The sequence below is a fragment of the Erigeron canadensis genome, chromosome 3 (genome assembly GCF_010389155.1).
Source record: "Erigeron canadensis isolate Cc75 chromosome 3, C_canadensis_v1, whole genome shotgun sequence".
NCBI classification, from domain to species: Eukaryota; Viridiplantae; Streptophyta; class Magnoliopsida; order Asterales; family Asteraceae; genus Erigeron; species Erigeron canadensis.
The window spans coordinates 32,434,684-32,459,524 of record NC_057763.1 but is presented as its reverse complement, the minus strand read 5'-3'; the positions used below and the strand labels follow the sequence as shown (position 1 = coordinate 32,459,524).

The 24,841-nt window shown below is 32.9% G+C and overlaps 2 protein-coding genes across 2 annotated transcripts; one reads left to right on the top strand and one right to left on the bottom strand.

Moving 5' to 3' along the window:
* Positions 1-4,980: 4,980 nt before the first annotated feature.
* Positions 4,981-11,930, top strand: LOC122594088 (alpha,alpha-trehalose-phosphate synthase [UDP-forming] 1-like). The gene is made up of 18 exons (XM_043766565.1): positions 4,981-5,029; positions 5,606-5,979; positions 6,534-6,631; positions 7,111-7,499; positions 7,585-7,699; positions 7,778-7,879; positions 7,973-8,123; positions 8,269-8,357; positions 8,469-8,517; positions 8,653-8,753; positions 8,859-9,046; positions 9,465-9,582; positions 9,681-9,860; positions 10,370-10,492; positions 10,572-10,659; positions 10,741-10,871; positions 10,968-11,066; positions 11,386-11,930. The coding sequence occupies exons 2-18, from the start codon at positions 5,637-5,639 to the stop codon at positions 11,782-11,784; spliced, it is 2,763 nt and encodes a 920-aa protein (XP_043622500.1). The 5' UTR covers positions 4,981-5,029; positions 5,606-5,636; the 3' UTR covers positions 11,785-11,930.
* A 2,169-nt stretch (positions 11,931-14,099) lies between these two features.
* LOC122592632 (trifunctional UDP-glucose 4,6-dehydratase/UDP-4-keto-6-deoxy-D-glucose 3,5-epimerase/UDP-4-keto-L-rhamnose-reductase RHM1-like) lies at positions 14,100-17,401 on the bottom strand. The gene is made up of 3 exons (XM_043764914.1): positions 17,277-17,401; positions 14,809-16,394; positions 14,100-14,710 (listed from the first exon to the last, which is right to left on the bottom strand). Exons 2-3 carry the CDS (start codon positions 16,381-16,383, stop codon positions 14,267-14,269), a joined length of 2,019 nt encoding a protein of 672 aa, XP_043620849.1. The 5' UTR covers positions 16,384-16,394; positions 17,277-17,401; the 3' UTR covers positions 14,100-14,266.
* Between the last annotated feature and the right edge of the window lie 7,440 nt (positions 17,402-24,841).

The following is a 24,841-nucleotide window of genomic DNA, read 5'->3' as shown; positions in this document are numbered from 1 at the left end:
CTCACTTTTTTGTTTCACTTTAGACCTCAACATGGCTTAAGCCGCTATTGGTGGTAGCTAAGTTGCTTATACTCTACAGGCTATTATTGTTGCTACAAGAAAATGAATTTATGATGGTTGTGCAAACAACAGTACTAAACAATGTTGTTATCGTTTTGTTTTTGTTTACCTGAAAAAAGATGTGGGTTGCAATGGACTAGAAGGAGCGGTGGAGTAGAGAGAGTGAAATATCAATGTTTGTACACTAAACCGTGATTAGATTAAGAGTATGGGAAATGGATGTTTTGTGGTTGTTCGTTGACGATTCCCCGAAGGTAGGGCTCTAGTCTCTTTACGCCAATCGAACAAGATGAGTTTTCTCTCGTGAAATGATCGTGTGTTTTGTCGTAGTAGTATTGCGATGATTATGCCGTGATGTTGTTCTCCCTTCGAGATCCTTTTCCTGCCCCTTATATAGGGGTTTTGCTTGGGAAGTAGTCTAGGGTTTTCCCTCATTTCGTGGACTTCTTATAACTTTCTAAATCTAGTCGTCCTTATTAATAGGAACAAATCTCATATTTATAGCAAACTGATTTTATGGTTTTAATTCTTCCTGAAGCCATTGTTACGGATGATCTTCCGAGTCGCAGGGTGATATCGCTGGGCGGGTACACCATCAAGCCCCCAGTCCGAAGGGAGGGACCGTGCACAAAGTCCGTTCCTTTGGACTTATCATGCCATTTATTCTTTTGTTGGGGGAGTTTTTGTGATTTTTGTGTTGTGTTTTTATTTTAAGTTGTATTTAAGTATGGCAGGTGTGCACGTATCTCGATATCTTGGATCGACGGTTGGTGTCTTCCTTTCTTGGTTATATAAAAGGTGCGTCCTTACTCGCTTTCTGCATTAAAATCCTTTTTATTGGTAGTTGTCTTTCCTTCTGACGTTTGTGTTTGCTTGTTTCAGATCTGCTATCTTTAGGGTATAATGTCTTTAAAAAGAAAGGTTGTTGATGTTGGTTCTTCTGGCTCGCCGTTCGATGTGGTTGATGCTGCTGTGAAGAAAGGAAAGGGCATCGCCGATGTGTCACCAATTACTTTTTTCGGGACGACCGACCGCCGACCGCCATCGACACGCTGCCAACGGCTTCCTTGTCGACACCAACAACGAAGAGCCCACGAAGGTTGCGTTGGCTGAGGCCTAACAAGATAGGAAGTAAAAATGAAAAAGCCTGTCAATGAAATTTATAGTATAAATTAAATATGCTTATGCTCATAGGTCTAGATTATAGATGTTTGTTCTTTTAAGTTTAATGAATATACTTAAACTTAAAAATGTGAAGCAGCTTTGGACAATTTGTCCATGTTTTTTAGTTTGAACTAGATACTGGACCCGCGCGTTACTGCAGTCGACGCTCTTTACGCGACAAACTTTTGCATCTAAGTTTATGTCAAATATTCGAACCTAATTTTTATTAAAAAGATAACTAAACATGTAGCAATGTTAATAAAAAAAATGCAAAAGAATAATAAGATGTATAATAACATAAATAATAACTATATTAATGCATTAAATAATGTTACATGAACGTAAGTCGTAACGATGATGAAAGTTATAATATTTTTAAAAAACGTTATATATATAAAGACGGATAACAATAATCAAAATTAATGTTTAAAAGTAAAACTGTAAATGTGTAAAAGTTGTTTGATGAAAACATGAAAGCCCAAAAGTTGAGATTCATGAAAATAAAATGAAAATTTTAATGTGGGACAAAAGTTAAAAGATGAAAATTTATGGGGTTAAAATGAAATTTGGTAAAAGTTATTATGTCTATAAGAACTTGTACATTCATGCATAAAGAACTTATAAAATGTATAGGTTTTTAGTTTATGTCCTAAATGTTACATGAAAGTAAGACGTAACGATGATGAAATTTATTATATATTTAAAGTGTTATATATACAAAATGACGAATGGAAATAATCAAAATCAAATGTTTAAAAGTAAACAGTAACTGTGTGAAAATTGTTTGATGAAAACATGAGAAACTAAAAGCTTAAAGTAAAAAAAATGAAAAATAAAACTTGATACGAGACAAAAGTTAAAAAATTAAAACTTTAGAGAGTTAAAATGAAAATTAGTAAAAAATATTATGTATTATAAAAGCTTGTACGTTTCATGCATAAAAAAACTTATACTTGTTTGATAAAAAAAAGTTTAGAGTCAAAAAAATAAAAACTAAAACTTTGATGTGAGACAAAAGTTAAATAATAAAAACTTTAAGGTTAAATTAAAAATTGATAAAAATTATTATGTGTTATAGGAGCTTATACGTTTCATGCATAAAAAACTTATACATTTACATAAATTTTTAATGTATATATAATTAGTGCATATTTATCTTATTTTATTTTTCTTTCCAATATACCAATTTGACTGTGCAATAAACAATAGTAAGTTATACATAGATTATTACACTTTGTGGTTTTTTTATGGAGTCAATCTTGTCAGAGCAAATGTGATGAAAGACCTTAACAATGACGTACTTATCAATACACAGAAGAGCAAACCTCTTAAGGCGTTATCAGGATTTGAACCCGAGGTGAGCATACCAAAATTGGAAATATTAGTCATTTACTCATATATCAATTATCTATACTATATTATAAAAGAAATAACCCCTTTTATTTATGGAAGTGTTGAAAATATGTAATATTTTCACTTAGCACCCTTTAAATATTTCAACATACACTACCCCATAACATTAATGATTTATTTACACTACCAATCCTATATTCCTTAATATATTTTCATTAACCATTTACATCAATTATCCACACCACTCGATGTCGTCTCCACCACCAACACTCGGCTCCCCATTACAATGACATTGTCACGACCACCGCCGCATTGCGCGGGTAATATGCTAGTGTCTTTTAAAAGAAATGTCAATGTAAATATCTCACTAATAAATAATCGTTTCTTTTATAATTTAGTAATACATTGGATCAAACAATGTTCTAGAATTTGACATACACAACTTATTTATTATTTTATCATTTCATTCATTGATGAAATGATATATAAAATTTGACATATACAAATTATATAAATTTTGACTATTTTTATGTGTGCAAAACAGTTAAACTAGAAAATAAAGTGTATCCATTGCACCAAAACCACTTATTTTGTTGTTTTGGACATACTTGTCGAATTACCCCACTTGCTACGTACCATATATTCCTCTGTCTCTTTGATACTCGCAATATTTTGTCATCATAACTAGATATTTTCTAGTACATCAAATCTCTCAAAAAAGTTTAGTCTGGGATATTGAATCACACATTATATAACAAAATATATCTTATATGTATAATTTAGTGTATCGTATACATTGACGGATTTAAGAATAAAAATCAAATGTCCGGTTATCATTCTACATTGAATCAAATTTATATTTTGCACCATTAGATTCTCATGATGACATCATCATTCACCAAGAATTGATCAATAACATTTTTAATCCTTATATTTTACTTTTATACAAATAAGTCATTTTAATAACATTATTAATATTTTTCTTTAACAATGAATATGGTATTATAATTGTGGTTCAAAAGTTTGTAAATATTTATTTTGATATTAATAGTTTTCAAATATTAAAAAAAAATTAATGCAAAAAAATATACAAATCTCGCGTTTTACGCGAGTAATAAGCTAGTGTTACAAAATACTTACTTTATAAATTACCTAAATATAAAAAAACGTAGTTTTGGAGAAGCATGTACATACATGCTTTTTCAAAACGTAGTTTTGAAAACGCATAATCTATTTTGAAAACGCAAAATTTATTTTGTAAACGCAACCCCAAACACCACCTTAGTATCACAATAGTTAATTTATTATCACACATATGTCTTAGTGACTTGTACAGTGTGTTATAAAAGTTGTCTCATGTGGTAAAAAAAAATCAACCTTTGTGATACCAATATCACTTCCCATATTTTTATATAAATATACGCATCTATAACCTTTTTACAAAATGTCTCATGTTTGAATCTTATTAGCTACTATATGAAGATGATACATCGTTTTTAAAAAGTTAGATATTAAAAAAAATGTGAAATGATCATCATATTTTTAATGAAATTAATCTACATCATCAATCGCTTATCTCTCAAAATATCTTCCTTATCCCTTCAGTCAATAATTTTTACATCAATTACCACCACCACTTACTACCGTCGACATCACCACCGGTCCCCATCACCACCACATCATGCCACATTGCACGATTATCTTTCTATCTTCTAAGATATATACAACACAACCTTTATATCATTCACATTTACATCACATCACATCACTTGACAGATGCAGTCGTCTCCATCCGTCGCCAAGACCACCAGACCGTCGTTGCGGCCATACCGTCGTAATGTGTGGCCCGTGCTAATAATTTTAAAGGTGACCATGAGATTAAAGCCGGTGCAAACTAGTCATTCCTAAAACTGTTTCAAATTCGAATAAGCTCAACCTAAATAATAAAGCCATCTAAATATAATTTCAGATACAATGAAGCTCTGTGTAGTCATATCGTATGTTGTATCTGTCATACTTTTATTTTTCTATCTAGTGATGTAAGCAATCAATGAAAATAATATATAAATAAAATTAAAAATTTAAAAGAATGATAGAAAGATATGATAAATTGATAATAAAGGACGAGGATTCTTCCAAGTTTGATCATCATTGAATCTTAACCTCTTAGCCTTAATTAAGGGCCCCTGACCTGTCAAAGTTGTTAGGAACTTCTTCCGACAATAAATTAATGGAGATCTCATCATCATAATACAATCTTTGTTGTTTTGTTTCACCTGCATGCCTGTGAGACACACACCTTATATATAAAGCTTACAAGTGTATTCATTTCTATATGTATTATATATATACACACAAACATACACTCTTTTTTTTCCTCTCATTTGCAACTCAAAACCTTTTATGTTTCTCTCTCTTTAAACTTATTGACACTTTGCTTCTTCAACTTCTGGTAAGTTGGGTTTTTATTTTCAGTATAATGTAATGTTTTAATAGCGGTTTATACTTAAATATTAGATGGCGGTTATCTTAAATATTATATTTCACTGCGTGTTAATACAATCATAGCTATAGTTAGTAATTAAGACCATGTTATTTGAGTTGGGTATTTCTTGATCTTCTTAAAGTTTGTTACTTTATTATCTTGTTTAGATTAGATATATAAATACTTGTATAAGATTAATATCTTGTATTTGTTATTTGTGGGTATTTGATTGGTGTGTTGTTTGTGTTCTGTGTGACGGAGTCATTATAATGTGTTGTATGTGTTCAGAATTCAGTGTGATCTAGTTGGTGTGTTGTACATATTGGAGCTAAATAATTTCAACTTTGGGTTAAATTAGAAACAAGGATTTTGGAATCTTGGTAGACCCCAGATATACTATGATAGTTTACTAGAATTATGTGGATCCCATTTGTTGTTTTCTCACATGTATAATATGAAAGAATTATGTGGATCCCATTTATTCTAGTGATAATCACTACCTAAAAAATCTTACTTACAATATTTGTTTTTTTCATGATTTAGAGTAGCTGATTTGGATAGCCGTTATTCGGTTATGCCTGGGAATAACTACAATGGCAATTTATCAGTTCCAAAGAGTCGAATAGAGAGATTGTTGAGAGAAAGAGAGTTCAGGAAAAATAGCAGAGCTTCATATGATGTTAATGGCAATGCCACTATTGATCCTGAACCACGGTTAAGGGAATGCGATAACTTTGTGGAGCAGTATTTAAATGGAGCTTCTGCTGCACATGGCGCATGGGAAAAGCCTGATGGGGGATTGTTCACACAACGGTTGCTAGTCGTTGCTAATAGATTGCCGGTTTCTGCTGTTAGAAGAGGAGAAGAGAGTTGGTCACTAGAAGTTAGCGGTGGAGGACTTGTTAGTGCTCTTTTGGGTAAGTTTTTAAAAGTCATTCCATTACCATAAAGTCCAATTTCTATTTTTAGTTACCAACTCCCTTTAAGCAAGTAAAACAAAGTTTCAGAATCTTTGAATTAAGGTAAATCAATGCTAAAGATTTACACTTTTAGGTAATTGTATCAGGTAACCAGTCAAAAGTACTTTTGATCATACTAACTATTACCTCTAACCTTACGAATTTTCTTCGGACGTGGCAATCATGTGTGCTTGTTCCTGAACACTTGTTATTTTCCGGTAATTATCTTGGAATATATTTTTTGAACCGTTCTTAAATTAAGTTGGTTAGCCGAAAACAAAAGGTAGATTATTTGGTTACTTTCTTAATTCATATTTTCTTTGAAGGTAATTATTGAAACACTTCAGCCCTTATCTACATATGTGTCCCTACTGGCCCTCAAACCCACAACCCCTTGGTTCAGGGGTCACCTTGAAAACCATTAGGTCAAAGGCCCTAAGATAAGGTTGGTTTCATTTGTATGCAATTTAATAGAAAGTAAAACTTGGTTCACTTGTTTAAATTTATTGAAGGAGTGAAGGAGGTTGAGGCGAAATGGATTGGATGGGCAGGTGTAAATGTGCCTGATGAGCCCGGGCAGAGGTCGTTAACTAAAGCACTGGCTGAGAAGGTATATTTCAGATAACAAGGAAATGGTATTGTTGTGAGATAGATTCCTATAGTTGTGATAAAAGTTTACAAGTTGGATGGGTCAAAACATATTCATGCTGAAATTAACCATCTTTGTACAAGTTAAAAGGGGCTGGTTTGGTTGTGTTGGTCCAGAACACTTTCGAGTCCTTTTTTAGCTTTTTTATAGACGATTAATTCGGAAATTATGATTAACAAACAATATTATTATTAAAAATAAATTTATAATCCAAATAATTGAGTGAAAACAGCACCTGAGGGTGTATGCACTGAAAATAGACTTTGGGATACTCTCAGGCTGCTTGACCTGTGTGACTCGTATAGCCACTTTGCCCTTTGAAATATTTTTCAATCGAACTGTTTGGGATAACAAGAGAAGAAAACCCATCTAAACTCACTGATAAGAGAATGGGTCTAAATTACCACCTCTAAATAGTGTTTTACATAATTTTTATGCAGAGATGCATACCAGTCTTTCTTGATGAAGAAATAGTCCATCAGTATTATAACGGTTACTGCAACAACATATTATGGCCTCTATTTCATTATCTTGGTCTTCCACAAGAAGACCGTTTGGCTACAACCCGAAGCTTCCAGTCCCAATTCGCTGCATACAAGAAAGCAAATCAAATGTTTGCTGATGTGGTAAATGAGCATTATGAAGAAGGTGATGTTGTTTGGTGTCATGACTACCATCTTATGTTCCTTCCAAAGTGTCTTAAAGATCATAACATTAACATGAAAGTTGGCTGGTTCCTTCATACGCCTTTTCCTTCTTCTGAAATTCATAGAACATTGCCTTCTCGCTCTGAGCTTCTTCGAGCAGTTCTTGCGGCTGACTTGGTCGGGTAAGTTTGTAGTTTATAATAAGTTGTATGTGCTTTTATCGCAGACTATGATTACGTATTCACGTAATTTTAATTTGTTATCCAGCTTTCATACATATGATTATGCAAGACATTTTGTGAGTGCTTGTACTCGTATCTTGGGACTTGAGGGTACACCTGAAGGAGTAGAGGATAATGGGAGGCTTACTCGTGTTGCTGCAGTAAGTCAAAGATGAACTCACTAAAGACGGCCTTTTTACTTAATTCTGATGCTGGTTATTTGAATTGATGAAACACAGTTCCCAATTGGTATAGATTCAGAACGGTTTACTCATGCTCTCGAGTCTCCAGAAGTGCAAAACCACATTAAAGAACTGAAGGAGAGGTTTTCTGGGAGAAAGGTAATGTCACTTTTTCACCTTTTAACTTTCTGATATTAGTTATATCACTTTATACTTATGTTTTATCATTTTTACTTATATTTGTTCTTAAAGGTGATGTTAGGAGTTGATCGTCTGGATATGATTAAAGGGATCCCTCAAAAGATACTGGCATTCGAGAAGTTCCTAGAGGAAAATCAATATTGGCATGATAAAGTGGTTTTGCTACAAATTGCAGTACCAACAAGAACCGATGTTCCTGAATGTATGTTTTCACATTTTTTTTGTATCTTTTAATTTCTTTTCGTTTGATTCAGCATGTATTAGCTGTCTTCATGTTGTTTCATGCTACTGCTTTGTCCCTTATAAGATGACACATTGTTTTGGTTTTCGAATTTACACTTTTGCAGATCAAAAGCTCACAAGTCAGGTTCATGAAATTGTGGGGCGGATAAATGGTAGGTTTGGGACATTGACTACCGTTCCGATTCACCATCTGGTTAGCCTTCCATTATAAAAAACCAATACTTAGGCTTTTAAGATTTTGGTAATGGAAATTAATCTACATATATTAAGTGAAGTTTTGATGACCATCACGTGATGTCTGCAGGATCGCTCTCTTGATTTTCAAGCGTTATGTGCACTATATGCTGTCACGGGTACTGTTTTTTTAACTCTCTTTTTCTCATACTTAAGTCAACATTCTCTTTGATATGTGCAACATGTGAAATACATGGTCGAATTTATCAAAGATTCGACTATACCTGATGCTTTTTCCATACTCATGTTACCAGATGTAGCACTTGTAACATCTTTGCGAGATGGAATGAATCTTGTCAGCTACGAATTTGTTGCATGCCAAGATGCTAAAAGAGGAGTACTCATATTAAGTGAAGTAATTATCACTATCTTTTATATTATGATCTTCAATTTCAACTTTCAAGATTTATATTATAAGCTCTTACGTATCATTGTCACCATCTCCTGGTTAATGGCATAGTTTGCTGGCGCTGCACAGTCCCTGGGTGCAGGAGCGATTCTTGTTAATCCATGGAACATAACAGAAGTTGCAGCTTCCATAGGCCAGGCTTTAAATATGTCAGCTGAAGAAAGAGAGAAACGTCATCTGCATAACTTTTCGCACGTCACAACTCACACTGCTCAAGAATGGGCTGAAACTTTTGTTAGGTATATATATATATATTAGAAGTGAAGTGGGTAGTTTTGGTAACTAGTCAAACCGGTTGGGTCAAAAAGACTGGGTTGGAATATGTCAAATTGTGCTACCCATAAACACTTTCCCGTTTTAAAATGTGTTTAATTAATACGAGTAGCTAATAGATTCAATACAATAACATGTACAAATGGTGAAATTGAATATATATCTTCAATCAAATAATTTAGAAAGTCTTATCTATGACTATACACTAAACCTTTGACGGGTAACTTTTTTGGCCCAGTCAACCATTTACACTTGTATTTTCAGAGGAGAAATGAAAGTGCCCATGTGGTATCAATATATGGCTTATATCATCAAGTTAACTTAATTTTGACTTTTTGAGTGATATGAAGCTGTAAAGGTTCAACTTTTTTGAACTTCATGTAGTGAACTGAACGATACTGTAATTGAAGCGCAACAAAGGATTAGGCAAGTTCCGCCACCGCTTCCAGTTGAAGAGGCTATCGAGCGTTATTTGCAGTCAAGTAATCGACTTGTTATACTGGCAAGTAAACACTTTGTCATTTAACTTTATTGTTTTTTGAAGTTAGAACGTCTGGGGGTACATAATGAAATGCTGATTGTATGTCCCAAAAACTACAGGGATTTAATGCTACATTAACTGAACCAGTTGATACACCTGATAGAATTGGAGGCGATCAGATAAGAGAAATGGATTTTAGGTTGCACCCCGATTTGAAAGAACCTCTGACTAGGCTTTGCAGTGACCCAAAAACCACGGTTGTTGTTCTCAGTGGAAGCGACAGAGCTGTTTTGGATGAGGTACATCTTCTATCTTTGGTACTTCCATGGATTTTCATTACAGGTGGTGAATTGGATAGGTCGGTTAACTTTTAAGTGCAGGTAGAAAAGGGTTGAACTGACCTGCAAATATATTTTCTTTATGCAGTTCTTAGATCTTTGAATTAATAACATGCTACATATGATTACAAAACTATATTATTACAAAATAATATAACCCATATCTTCCTTTTTTGCTAAAAGGGTCCCTTCCTGGTAAACTTTATAAACTACTTAAAACAGTTACACAACCTGAACCTATTTTTTCATGTTTTTATAAGATAATGTGAATCTCTTAGTAAAGCAATTACGAAGTTTTTATGTCTTCAAATACACTTCAGCCTAAATAACCTATTTCATGCGTCTCCTTTTTACTTTAGACTTTTGCTTGACCTGTTAAAGATCAAACATTACCCAAATCGACCTATATATGGTGAAGTGTCAAAATTTCCACCTCAAGTTTTCATGATTCTTATTTATGTTGATTTTAGAATTTTGGTGAGTACAACATGTGGTTGGCTGCCGAAAATGGAATGTTTCTACGCTCTACCAGAGGTGACTGGATGACTACGATGCCTGAACATTCAAATATGGATTGGGTGGATAGTGTAAAGGTAGATGGTACATGCGCTTCTTTAAGGTTCATGGCTTGTCTTGTTTTCTTCATCATAAAACTTCATAAATTTTTCACAGCAAGTTTTTGAATACTTTACCGAAAGAACACCTCGATCTCATTTCGAGCTTCGTGAGACTTCACTTGTATGGAACTACAAGTATGCAGGTATGGTTTATTTTTTCTAGCTATCATTGTGTGAGAGACTAATGATCATAATGTGTTTCTTGCAATTAATTATGAATTCAGATGTGGAGTTCGGGAGGCTACAAGCCAGGGACATGTTGCAGCATCTCTGGACAGGCCCGATATCTAATGCATCCGTAGACGTTGTCCAAGGTAGCCGCTCTGTCGAGGTCCGAGCCGTGGGAGTCACAAAGGTGATTATTATTTAAATAGGTGGACCATATCAGCCATAGTTCATGGATATTACTATCAATCAATCTCACAATATATTTTTTTTTTCATGTAAAAAGGGTACTACTATTGTTCGCATATTAGGAGAGATCGTTCATAGCAAATCCATTTCTGCACCGATCGATTATGTCCTATGCATTGGTCATTCACTAGGGAAGGTATGTAGTCCAATATTCTGCAATCTTAAATAATATATTAAATCATAAACAATAACACAAGACATTTTTGAGAAATGCCCAAAAAATAGACCAGCTTTCTGGCTTTTGTTAAACCAGTTGCAACCCAAGGCCAGACTGTTTCAAGTTTAACTGGGCTCGGGCTAGACCAGGCTTTGGAATTGTATTTCGGGCCGAATACATATTTTAGGCTAAACCAGCTTGAGAACCGGTCTATGGCCCAATCCCATCTGTGCACCTCTAAATGGCTCAAATAACTTCTCATATACAAAAACTATGTTTTAACTTGTATTGTTTACAGGATGAAGATATTTACACATTTTTTGAGCCAGATCTCCCCTCAGACAGCATTGGTATCCCGAGACAGAAGCTAAGTGATGCAACAAAATCATATATAGACAGGAAATCGAGAAAAAGCGGGTCAAAATCATCTCAAAGGCAAACACACCAACGACATCCGGAATATAAGCAAAATGGTAATAGCTACACTAATGGTAGCAATAACAATAACGATGTTGTTAGGAATGGTGGAAGGCGATCATCACCATCCCCGGATAAAGTAACGTGGAGTGTACTTGATCTGAAAGGGGATAACTATTTCTCATGTGCAGTTGGAAGAAAACGTACAAATGCTCGCTACCTACTCCCGACATCAGATGATGTCGTCTCATTTCTGAAAGATCTTGCTAGAGCATCATGAAAATGTATGTAAATATGTAGCAGGCTATTAGTTTTGTTAATAAATAGGTTAATTTATGTAATAGTGTTGTTGTACTAGGAAGGATCGAACCATATGGGAACCAATGATGTGTGCCTTTTCGTTAGTTGTTTTTTTTTTTTGTCAAATGTGTTATCAGCATTGTTTTAGTGTTCTTGTTCTCTAGCCTCTAAGATCATCCGTAACAAGAGAAGTGGTGTCAGCGTTTTTGGCCCAACATACCGAGAGTCCGAGACCTTGGCGTGTTGCGGTTAGGGCTTCCGCCGCGTTGGCTGACATGTATGTATGATATTTGTTTTTTTTTTTTAAAAAAAAGTGGCCATGATTTACAAGTAATTTGTTAACAAATTTCTATACATAGAAATGAAACAAGAATTTATTTTATTTATTTTTGATTATTACTATCACAAAGTGAAGTTTCACAAAAATGGAAAAGTAAGGGGAACATGGAGCATATGATTGAGTAGACAAAGAGGTGGGTGGTGTGATTTTGGGCTTGCGTGTCCTCTTTTACTATGATCCGTGTTATGTCCTTTTTGGAAAGATTCGTATATTTGAGTTTATGATAATTTTACTTATTGATTATTATAATTATAATTTTCGATTCATAACATGTTAGCTTGTTAATTAATTAGAAAAAATCTAGCAATTGTTGTGATGGTCACTTGGTTAGTGTAATGACTAATGACCATAAAGTGGAAAGGAAAGAAAACATGGCTATGTCTTAAGTGTGAGAATTATCTTTTTAATTATTAGATATTGATATGATTTATATCGCCGTTTAAAAAAGAAAAAAAAAATGATTTATATGGAATAAAAAATGGTTAGTGTATATTATCGCAACAAATTTTATGTGTTTAATTCATGTCACTACACTTTTTTCTATGACTTTATGTGATAGGGATTCCATTTAGAGCGAGACAAAATGGGCGGGCACGAGCGGTCTGGTGTCCGATCCGATTGGTCAGAGCAATAAATAAACACGGAAATTCAAAGATTGTGAACTTTTATCAAAAGGAAACTATATGTTACTATCGATTTTGTCGTTTCAGAAATCGAGAAACCATTTACGACTTGCGCGTTCCAGTTCATGGTTTGGACTTTTGGGTGGAAAATCTCCAACTTATTTCTTTTACAACAATTTTAAGGTTGGAAACTTGGAATTAAAAAAAAATTAATTAATTAATTAACGGTATCATATGAATGTTTGGTATGAAATTCGGGAACTTTTGGCTTTATCAAATTATCAATTGATCATGAATCTCGGTACCCGAACTCGTGACTTTGTCAATATTAGGTTCAAATTTGTTATTTTACAGTGTTCCACTATGTCATGCAACTTGGCTGAAATTATTTTTGTGGGATAGATAATAGATTAATAGACGTCTCTCTGGCAAGTTTACTTCGAGAAAATGGACACTTTTTTTTTAGTATACTTCATATTTGAAGTATAGTTTACGTCTCAAAATGTATTATTAACAAAGGTTCAAACCACCCAACCCAAATACGTCCTAAATGGTTTGGCCGACACAATTAGGACAACAAGTGTCTCGAGCTTAAAACGCCCAAATAAGACCCTTACACTTTTAATATTTTAATCTCAATGTCGATGAAATTAGAGATGCGGTGTGTGGGGGAGGCACCCAGGCCAAGCATGATTGGAACATGAAAGATATGATTGTGGCGGTGGTCACATGGCCAACTCGCTCCTTTTTCTACTAAAAAATGGTCACAACTGTCACCTTAAATATATATTCCTATTCCTACTAGGCTACTATTATTATCCCACACCTCTTTTCTTTCCACATTCCCTCCCCTATTATGTATTCCAAATAACAATAAATCTCTATATACATTCCGTATTTCTGTAAGTAGTTAAAACAAATAAAGTAAATCTTACAAATTTCAGATGTAGGCCATATATCTTATACTTATTTCATAATACAATCTCAAGTGGTTATTTTATTTTATTTCTTTTATAAAAAAATTAAAAAAAAAAAAATCTCAAGTGGTTATTGTTTTTAAAGTTGTTAGTGTTTTGTATTTCTATCAAGTAATAGTAGTTTGTTTGAACATTTGTTCATGATGGATAACTTTTTAGATTGAAAAAAAGTAGAATATTCCTTAAGAAAAAGATGTATTGCTTGACAAAACTATCAACTCAAATAGGACCAAAAAATATATATATAGAAATACAAAGATTGTGTAAAGCAAAATCAAAATTAGCAATATGCTAATAGTATTTAACAAATGTGATGAGAACCAATGATATATAGGACCAACAAAAACCAACTACATAGTACAAACTTTTGGCCTTTCCTGTAATCTTTTCATTTTACTTACCAAGTAAACCTCATAAGTAATCAATTTCCCAGTTTAAACTTTAAAGATTATTACACATAAATAACTAATAATATCCCAAGCAAACATATTTCTGTCTCTCTGAGTATACCCCAAATGCTAATCAAACTTTTTTATTGGGAGCAAATACGTATTTGATTAACGATTCCTTTATTGATAGCAACTCGGGGAACTCTTTCTTCAACTTGGATGTGTCCAACTCGTTATTGCTTCGTGGGGCGACAATCACTCGTGCTTGTTCTTCAAGCGTGAAGTTTTTCCATTTGAATTCGGGGTTTATGTATTCTTTATATAGCTCCAAGACCTCGTTATGACTGACCACCCCCGGGTTTGTAAAGTTCCATATTCCCTTGAGGTTTCTCTTAGCCATTTCAATAGAAATAGGCAGAAGCTCGTCCAGAATGGTCATTGAGTTGGGAATGTTGACCACCTTATCATAGCGAGATATTTTGGTGACAAAGTTGCGCGGGTTGTTGAGATCAGATGAGATTGGCATTCGGACTCTAAGTGTGCACACATTGTCAAATTCTTTCAATAGCTCCTCAACCTGCATAAATAATACAAGAATGTTTCAAAATTTTGTAATTTCATACAGTTATATATATGCCGTATAGTTGGAAGGAAATTAGGAATTAGTGAAATTACCATAGCCTTGGTTTTAGAATAGAAAGAACCGGTGAAATTGGGTGTGTCTTCTTCCTTGAAACCAATGCCTGAACCTTCTGGATGTGCATCATCATATTCAAATATACATCCAGTAGCAAAGTTAATCATCAGGATCCCAGATTCTCTGCAAACATCTGCTAAAGTTAGGGTGCCAGCAACATTGGTACGGATTGTTTCAGCCCTGTGAGATTCACACCAATCAACATTGGGTCGACCCGTGACACCAGCAGCATTGAAAACATGGGTTGGTTTGATCTTCTGAATATCAGCAACAATTTGGGCCCGATCCTCCATACGACCCTTCCCATACTCGTATTGAATTCCTTGTTTTTCACATATTTGCCCAAGTAAACCACCTATCCACCCAGTTTTACCATAGATAAGGAACTTAAAAGATGGCTTATTAGCAGAACCGTTACTTTTTGGAGCAGAAACCACCTTTCGAAACTGAGAAGGATTAACCGCGGCATGAGGTGAATCAGATTGAACGTTTTCAGGTACATCAACAACTCTCTCGGTGCCACCTGGCATCATCAGCATTCTTGGATGAGGAAGAAGTGCACCAGAGACATCTCCCCACCATTCGGGATTGCTTGTGTACCATTCCATGGTCTTTTTCAGACCCTCTTCCCATGTAGTCCTTTCGGCCCAACCCAAACCCTTAAGTTTCTCATCATCCAAGAAGTACCTTTGATCGTTAAATGGTCTGTTCTCCACAAACTTAATGCTTGCTTCAGGATCCCTGTTGAAAAGTTTACAAACATCTCTAGCAACATCAATAACACGCCTTTCCTTTTTAGTTCCTATGTTATAAACATGACCCACCTCTCCTTTATGAAGAACAACTTCAAAAGCCTCCGCAACATCTTCACAGTAAAGATAACTCCTTACATTAGAACCATCACCATGAATCGGAAGTGGTTCACCTCTCATTGCTAATAGAATGAACTTCGGGATCAGTTTTTCAGGAAACTGATTTGTGCCATAAACGTTGTTTCCTCTTGTGGTAATCACAGGCAACCCGTAAGACCTGCCATAAGCCATAACAAGCATTTCTGCACCAGCTTTCGTGGCAGAATAAGGATTCGTGGGAAGAAGCTGTGAAGCTTCATGGTTACCCACAACTGCATCCTCTTCGGTTTCACCATAAACCTCATCCGTACTGACATGGATGAACCGTCTGATTTGACGTGTGACTTTGCACGCCTCAAGAAGCACATGGGTACCATAAATGTTGTTCTTGGTAAATTCAAAACTGTTTCCGAATGAGTTATCAACATGGGTTTGAGCAGCAAAATGCATTATAGTATCAATATTTTCGGTGATCAAAAGGTAATTCACCAGATCAGCACTACCAATATCCCCCTTAACAAACTTAAAATTAGGTGATGATCTAGAGGGGTTTAAGTTCTTAAGATTTGAGCAGTAATCTAGTTTGTCGAGCACGACAATCTTGTAATCCGGATAGGTTCTAACAAGCCGGTTAGCGACATGAGAGGCAATAAAACCAGCCGCCCCGGTAATGAGAATGTTCTTTGGTGTATATGTACTCATCCTTGAACTCTCTAAACATAAACAAGTTAAACAAATGTTACTTAACATCCACATGCTACAAACATTTCATTTTTAAAACTGAATATACCAACATGAGATATCAAAAACACATTTTAGCAAATCATACATAAACATGAACAGGGGCAGAGACAACTCCATGGCAGCGTCACAAACTTTCCGTCATAGAATGTGAGTTTTTTTTAAAAAAAAAAAATGATGAAATTTCGATATTTTGGGCCATATGACAACTATTAAAATAGTTGACATGATATAAAAAGTTACTAACTTTTCCACTTTTTTTCAGGGTTAGACATTGGATCTTTCTAATCTTTTTAACCAAAACACCCATTTTATTAAAACCTTAGGTTTGTTTGGCCTGAATGGAATAACGATAGAATTAACTATTCTATTCCAAAAATAAAAACAAAAACTTTTTTTAAATTCCATTAGAATAGATCACCAATTCACCATCATCACCCCATTCCAACTTACCAAACAAGGTCCTAAAAAAATACAATTTTATACTCACTTTTATTGCAGCATTGTAAAAAGCAAAATGCTAGTTTTACTAAAATAAATCATGGGGGCTAAAACAAGCTAGCTAATGAGCTATTTGGATCAGCTTATTTTCCGGGCTTACGGCTAAATAATCTCTGATAATGAGCTTAATAATTGGGTTTTTTTAAAAAATCGAAAATAACTAATCTAGACTTACTCTACTTGAAATCAAGTAGATCGAACAGCATAAAAATGTGAAACATTATAACATAAATTTTAGTATTACATATTCTTACAAAATTATAAACATCAGATCTATCTAATAAACACAACATAAATGTCGGCAAATATAGGAAGGAAATGAAATATGTTTTGGGAATAATGAATGAACTTACGTTGAATATGATCCAATCCGAATTAAGACGAGTATTAAAAAAAAATGTGTTCCTGAAAAAGTGGAAGTGAAGGGATTTATATAATTTACAGAATGAGAAGTTGTGATGCTTTTGTGTCGCAATGTGTGTGTGTATATATAGATATATAGATATAGATATAGATATATACGCGGGGTGAAGAGTAGAGACAGAGTGCTGTGTGTGTATGCGCGGTGGTTGTTTTAGAAATTATATTACAGTATATTATTATCGAAATATATATCTATAACTCTTATAAAAAAAAAGTAGTTAATCAAGCTTTTTAAAGCACTTTTGCAATTTAAAACTATATTGGTAAAATCTCACATAAGATTTTATCCTATGTGTCAACTCCATATTTTTTTCAAAAATAAACTATATGTTTAGAAAAAAAATGAACTTATATATATATATTAATTAATTAATTAACTAATAAATAAATATATTGTAGAAATCTAAGATCTTCTCATTAGATAAAATGATATCTTCTCTTTAACTAAAAAATCACGTCTATACCTCATGATATTTCATTATCTTTTTTTATTATGATGATTATATGGAAGTTTTCAAAACTATATGAATATACAAAAATAAAACAAATAAATAAAACAAATTAAGTGTAAAAAATAGATTTAATTAGTTAAAAGATAACATCGAAACTCATAAATCTTAACATTATATTAACTACACCTTGAATATATGTTCCAAATTTAAACTTTTTTGTTTTAATAAACAATATCCTCTTTTAAGTATAAAAACTACATTGGTGTATACCTTCTTCTTTGCCAATAGCCGGTAAGTACAAATAAGATGGGTTTTATGGTAAACGTACAACTAATTAATACACTTTAACAAAAACCCTTAGGGTTTCGTTTAGCAAAACCAAAAAAAAATTGACTCATATAAATTCAAGTAATTGTAAATCACCCGGAGTCCGAGACCTACCCCACCCTTAAACCAAATTCTACATCCTAATTTTCTTTTTCTTTCTTTTTTGGAACGGCACATTCTACCTCTTCTGGATTAGTCAATTAGATTAAACAAAAATTAAAACCACCATGGTGTTGATAATCCATTTCTAAAAATCGCAGCAACACCTTCAAATGAATATAATTGTTTTACTTTTTGGATGTTAAGAAGAACATTCAACACATAAGGCATAGTCAAATTATCCTCTTTGAATTATACATCCAGCCAATTGTAATTTTTCATGTGACTTTTAACTTTTTTGGAGAGAAATATAGTTGGAATTGTCACTCTACATTAAGGATCAAATTGTATATCTTCGAGTTATGTTGTAACAAGACGACTACATAATACATGTTCTAGATGTAGATCATTTAGTGGCAACAAAAGGCAAATTACTAGAATTACTAGAAGAAAAACATATTACTAAATTCTTAATGATAATTTAAAGTATAACTTAATAACTTAAGTCCTTCTATCTCCTTAAGTTCATATTTTATCAAGCTTTTGGTTGAATCTATTTCTGTTCAACCATATGTTTATATGTTACTAAACTATTTATATAGTTCACATCACGTAATTCTAATGAAATATGTTCGCTATCGTTTCTTCATATATAAAGTGTATTATATAGTTTTTTATACAGTTTGCGCATCGTGCGGGTCAAAAATCTAGTATATATATATATCGGCTGTACATATTGTTGGCTAATGAGTTGGGTTATGACTAATGACACCCAACACTCTTTCTTTTTTTTTTTTTTTTTTTTTAATTTGTTACCGACAATGTTTCTTTGAAGTTTAGTAAGTTTACCAAAACAATGATAAAGTATTGAGATTAAAAGGGTATTTTGGGCCTAAAATGCGATAGATTGTAAAAAAAAAAAAAAGAAAATTATGAATCCTTCTAATTATAAAATTAGATATTGTTCTTATCTTTTTAAAGCACCCATGACTCAAATCTAGCCGTCTAAGTTCTGATTCGGTACCGTTTTGATTTTGATACTAAAAATAAAAGTATATGATCTTATTATTAATGTGAATCAAAATTATTAAATTTAGACCGTAACTTTTGTATTTAAAAATTACTTTAAATCCATCTGGATTAATATCATTTTGTATTCGCTAGAATTACGTAAGTCGTCTTATAAATTTGGAGTAAAGCGAGAAAATGTCTACCCATACGGTCATACGATGTTACAGAACATGTGTTCAACCCTAACAATTAGCTATTCACAAAATAATGTTTACATTTACACAATCTGCGTAATAATGATATGTCGCATACCAAAGTAACAAATATTAATACAAATAATGATAATTTAATAATGATAATATAAGCCACATAGAAACATCAAACATATATATCGGAATAATAACGTTAGCATTCGACATTAATAAAAAAAGTTGATATAAGTTTGGAAACAAATATAATGATATTTCAATAACATTAGATATAATGACTTCCATCACAAATTAATTTCAAAACGTAAAGCCGAACTAAAGGGTAGAATGTAGTGATTTTTGATAGTTTACTGATGAATTTTCATAATTTTTTAGTGTTGGTCGCTTGAAATCTAGCGAGAGTTGACAACAGTGATGAATCAATAGAAAGTAAGCACTCAATGTTGATTTTTTTTTTTTTTTTTATAAGTTTTGGGTTCCAATACCTTGACGATGTATGTAGAAGTTAAGATGTAGTAACCTTACTTCTACCATAGCGGTATAAAGAGACTATTTTTAATATTCATCTAAGGTGGAAAAAGACCTACAGTCTTGCAAGGCATGTGGATAGAACACTTAGGCGCGTTTGGTTCACATAATGTTTTTATAATGAATGGAATCTTGCAACGGAATTTGATGAAATATTTTTTGTTTTCTAAAAATTAAAAAGAATGAAGGAATCAAATTTCATCCAATAACCCTATGGATTGGAGATTCCATCATTTGATGGAATGTTTACATTCCAATGGAATGAACTTCCATCATCTTTTGACAACCAAACGTACCACGAAATGGAATTCAATTCAAATTCCATCAGATTCCATCAAAATCTCTGAACCAAACACGTTTTTAATCTCGGTCTCCTATGCAAGGACATTTATCCAACTTTACTGCAGTAGATATGAGACTATGAGAGATATCTATTCATATGTTCGCACTTTGTACTGTTTCAACAAACGTGAAATCTCTGAACCAAACGCGTTTTTAATCTCGATCTCCTATGCAAGGACATTTATCCAACTTTAGTGCAGTAGATATGAGACTATGAGAGATATCTATTCATATGTTCGCACTTTGTACTGTTTCAACAAACGTGGAAAAAGCCGATTAAGATATTGAAACTCAATTATTGATTCTTCTGATGTAAAACATTTCTTGCATTTATCTTAGGATTGAGATCCTCTAAAATTATTATTAACTTTATAGATAAAGTTGATGATTTTGACCTTTAGATTAAAATCAAGGGTCAAATTTTAAACATCAACTTTGAATCTTAACCTTTAATTTTAATCCAAATGTCAAGATTCTCTCAACTTCACCCATGAAGTTAATAATATCTTTAGAGTTAATCATTTATCTTATTAAGCAAATAAGTACAATAAAGAGAGTTTAATACTTAACTAAACGCTTGATTGTGTTTTTGATTAGATCAAATCAAATGAAAGCGACGGGTGAAGGACCATGAACGTAAAATTTGCATTTTGAAATATCAATTTTCGTGTGGGCTTATAATTAGATTATATTATTTGGAATAGAAATTGTGAACTATATAATAATATCAATAATTAATTTTATACAATATTCATTAGTTTATAGAAAATTTTATAGCTCAGTTGGTTTATAGGACAATAAATGTGTTCCATGTGACTCAGAACGTGTTTTGTATGAACCATCAATAAACATAAATCGATTTATTGTATCTACTACTTAGTAGTACACTTTAGTTATAAAAATCTTTCGTAAGCTTAAAATCACATTATAAATCGCTTTAATATGATATTGCCAACTCAAAAAGGCCATTGTTTTTCAATCAAGTGATTGAAGAGATTCACGTTATGTTTAGATTTTTGCCCTCAATTTATTTGTTGCAAATCACTTTCGGAAAAGAAAAAAAAGACATGTGCATTTATTGTATACGGTTCGACCTACAAAAATATCTATAAATACGTATCATCTATGATCTATGTCAACTGTCAAGCTAAGCTAGTGAAGGTATATGATAGTTGGTTATGTCTCAATAAAATTACGTATCATCTATGATCTATGTCAGCTGTCAAGCTAAGCTAGTGAAGGTATATGATAGTTATGTCTCAATAAAATTACCAGGATTCATAGTATAGTACTTATATACAAAGCTCAACACGACATAATTACTTCGTATAAAATTAGTAGAGGATTTATGTGCTATGTCATGGTACCTTAGAGGAAAGAAAAGACACAATAATTGGTGCATCATTTGCGGTGGAATTACTTACAAAGTTTATATTGAAAAGTTGAATGTAAGCGAATTTTAATTTTACCTTTTTAGTTACTAGAATGTTATCCGTATGATGCGACGGCAATAATGACGGCGGCGATAGTGATGGTGGCGTCGCCAGTGTCGGCTTAAGCTTTTAGGTGACTTTAAACGGAATCAAATTTAGGGGTTTAGTTTATAACAAAGAAAAAAATGCTACAATGAAGGACCACAACTATTCTATTATTGATTTGCTGAATTCTCTTACTCTGTGAATTACTATAACAAAATGACATGCATTAAATCAAATGGTGTACTCAATCTCACATAGCTACTAGTGTATCAATATGAAGGATTGAAGGATCACAAGGCTATTGTAATTAAAATTTGTGAGTAATAAAAAGAAATTTAAGATAAAAAAAAACTTAATTGTGAGTAATAAATGGTATACTATACCTACATACCCTACTTTTTTTTTAGTCGAGGTTTAATTTTTTCTTTTAGCCGCTAAATTTTATGATGTATACAAAAGCTAAATGCTACAAAAATTGGGGGCCTTTTGTTTTTGGAGGCCTAAAGCTCATGCTTGACCCTATGATACAATTAGGCCAGCCTTGCGTGCGGCCATAACAGCGTTAATTGGTGAGGTGTGTTGTGTGATGACTTTATTAAATACTATGCATTATATTAAACATGTTGTACAAATTTATTAATTTATCACATTTATGCATTATATGCCTGTACAACATGTTTGTAGAAGACTAAAAGTTACATTATGCAATGGTTTTATTAAGTAGTATTGTGGTATCAATATCACGCCATTTAAAAATATTATACGGATAGCTCATAATATCAAATCTTTAAATTTTCAGGTATTAAAATAATTATGATGCAAAAATATTTGTGAATTTAACATGTTACATATGGAGTTCTAGTGATTTTTCATTTCTTGTGTTTATTTCAAATAGTATTAAAAAAACGTTAGTAACAAGTGTACTGTGGTAAAATCATATATGAATTTCCATTTTCATTCACAAGTATGCAAGACGCCATGCCACAGATATGGTTTACGTTATTTCTATTTAAAAAATGACACAAAATCTAAAGAAAACATATATATTAAATTTAGACATAGATGGATACATTATTGTATATTAGCATGTGGTGACACATGAAACTTACATGATTAATAGTAGCTTTTCCCATATGCACATGTACTAGAACTAGAATGTTTTCCTTAACCTAAACCCATTGCCAACAAAATGGAGCAAATGCGCCAGAAACGTACATATACTTGTTTTTTGTTCCTTTTTTTTTTTGAAAAATAAGAATTTTGTTCACACTCATCCCGACAAAATCGCCCACGGTATATATGTACAACACTTACACAGCTTACAACAATTTGAAGCCAGTAGATCTAATGCTTATTAACATTGGTGGAGCCATGAAGCCAATAAGCCGATACTTAAATTTGAGTTTATAGGTTTCTGGCCACATTTTCAATGGATAATATTTCATTTCTTTTGGACACTAATTGGATGTTAATATCTCGCGTCTTTAGGGTTTGGATATGAGTTCATTTGTTTCCAACCACATTTCCTTTGTTAATTAGTTAACCAAATGTTAAGTACACTATCATTATTATTAGTCTTGTTTGTTTCATGTAAGCCCAAATAATTAGATGTCAGTTCCTAACAGTACTCTCTCGATCGCTACATTAGTTATGATTCTACACTTGCTTAAATCGATAGGCAGGTACCGATCAGTTAATTGATGAACTATAAAAATAAAAATGAAGCTAGAACAAATATAAATTGGAACTTGAAACGAATGGGGCTGGTAATGGAAGTATGGAACATCTTTAGACCAACTTCTTGTCACAGTTGGGCCAACTCATTGTTCCATGGAGCCCGTGTATTATGAAAAGACTGCCGTAGATATATTTTCGAAAGAAAAAATCGCAACAATAGCCAAAAATCGTTACAAATGTACAAAAATAGCCAAGTTTTTTCAAATTATCACAAAATAGCCATATAAATCGCAATAACTCGACAAAATCGCATAAAGAACCTTAAAATCGCTACGAGATCTTCAAAATCGCTACGAAATCTTGCAAAATCGCTACGAGATCTTGCAAAATCGCTATTAGATATTACAAAATCACTACAAGATCTTCAAAATCGCTATGAGATTTTGCAAAATCGTAATATGTTGACTTTGATTTTTTTTTTTTCAAAATCGCGATGTGTTTTGTTGCGATTATTGAAATTTAAATTTTTTTTTATTTATACATACTAATTTATTACATACTCTATGAATACAAAGCTTCTAATACTATTAAACATACTAGAAACATGCTAATAATCCTGATGTGCGAAATCTAGCTTTAAATTTATAAACACGATTTACCGAAAGACTGACTACTACACACTCACAGGCAGTGTACCTGATCGCATGCAGTATAGTGAAAACTGGTAAGCCGAGATCGTTCGCAAGGACTTAAACAAGCAATTGTAAACATTAAATGATTCAAGTAAAATATGGGGGTTTTGTGGCCGAATTGTCACGTTGCAAGAAGTTAGTTTGAAAAATTAGTAATCCCAAAGGATTAATCGAAAAAAAAGTTGTTGTTGAAAAACAATAATTTAAAAGTCACCCATCCTGATTTCGCTCAACAGAATGTTAGGATTGTACATTTGTTGAAGTTCAAATTTAATTTAGTGATTAAATGACCGAGACTCAAATTAATCGTCAAACTCCGTACCCGTCAAGTTAACAACTTATTCGACTCTCTTGTATAGACTAGTTTCATTATTAAGACCGGTACCCCGAGACGCCTTTTTATAACTTCCCTAGTTAAACAATGGTTTTGGTCATTTCAGATAACAATTTTGCCTATCGATTGTACCCAACCGTCAACCCGTTAATTTTTATCAAATATCGATTACCCTCTACCGTACCCGTCATAGAACCAATTGCTTCTAACTAAGCAATCAAAATAACTTATACCCAAATCCTAGTCGTCACTAAGCACTGAATACAAATTATCCGCAATCAATAATCGAATAGCAAAGAATTAATAGATTGAGATTTCGACAAAAAGTTAAATCAAATCACTTGAA

Coding starts and splice junctions, on each gene's coding strand:
- LOC122594088 (XM_043766565.1), top strand. CDS start 5,637: ATGCCTGGGAATAACTACAATGGCAATTTATCAGTTCCAAAGAGTCGA. Junction 7,500..7,584: donor CTTGCGGCTGACTTGGTCGG/GTAAGTTTGTAG, acceptor TTTGTTATCCAG/CTTTCATACATATGATTATG. Junction 10,493..10,571: donor ATTGGGTGGATAGTGTAAAG/GTAGATGGTACA, acceptor AATTTTTCACAG/CAAGTTTTTGAATACTTTAC.
- LOC122592632 (XM_043764914.1), bottom strand. CDS start 16,383: ATGAGTACATATACACCAAAGAACATTCTCATTACCGGGGCGGCTGGT. Junction 14,711..14,808: donor ATTCTAAAACCAAGGCTATG/GTAATTTCACTA, acceptor TTATTTATGCAG/GTTGAGGAGCTATTGAAAGA.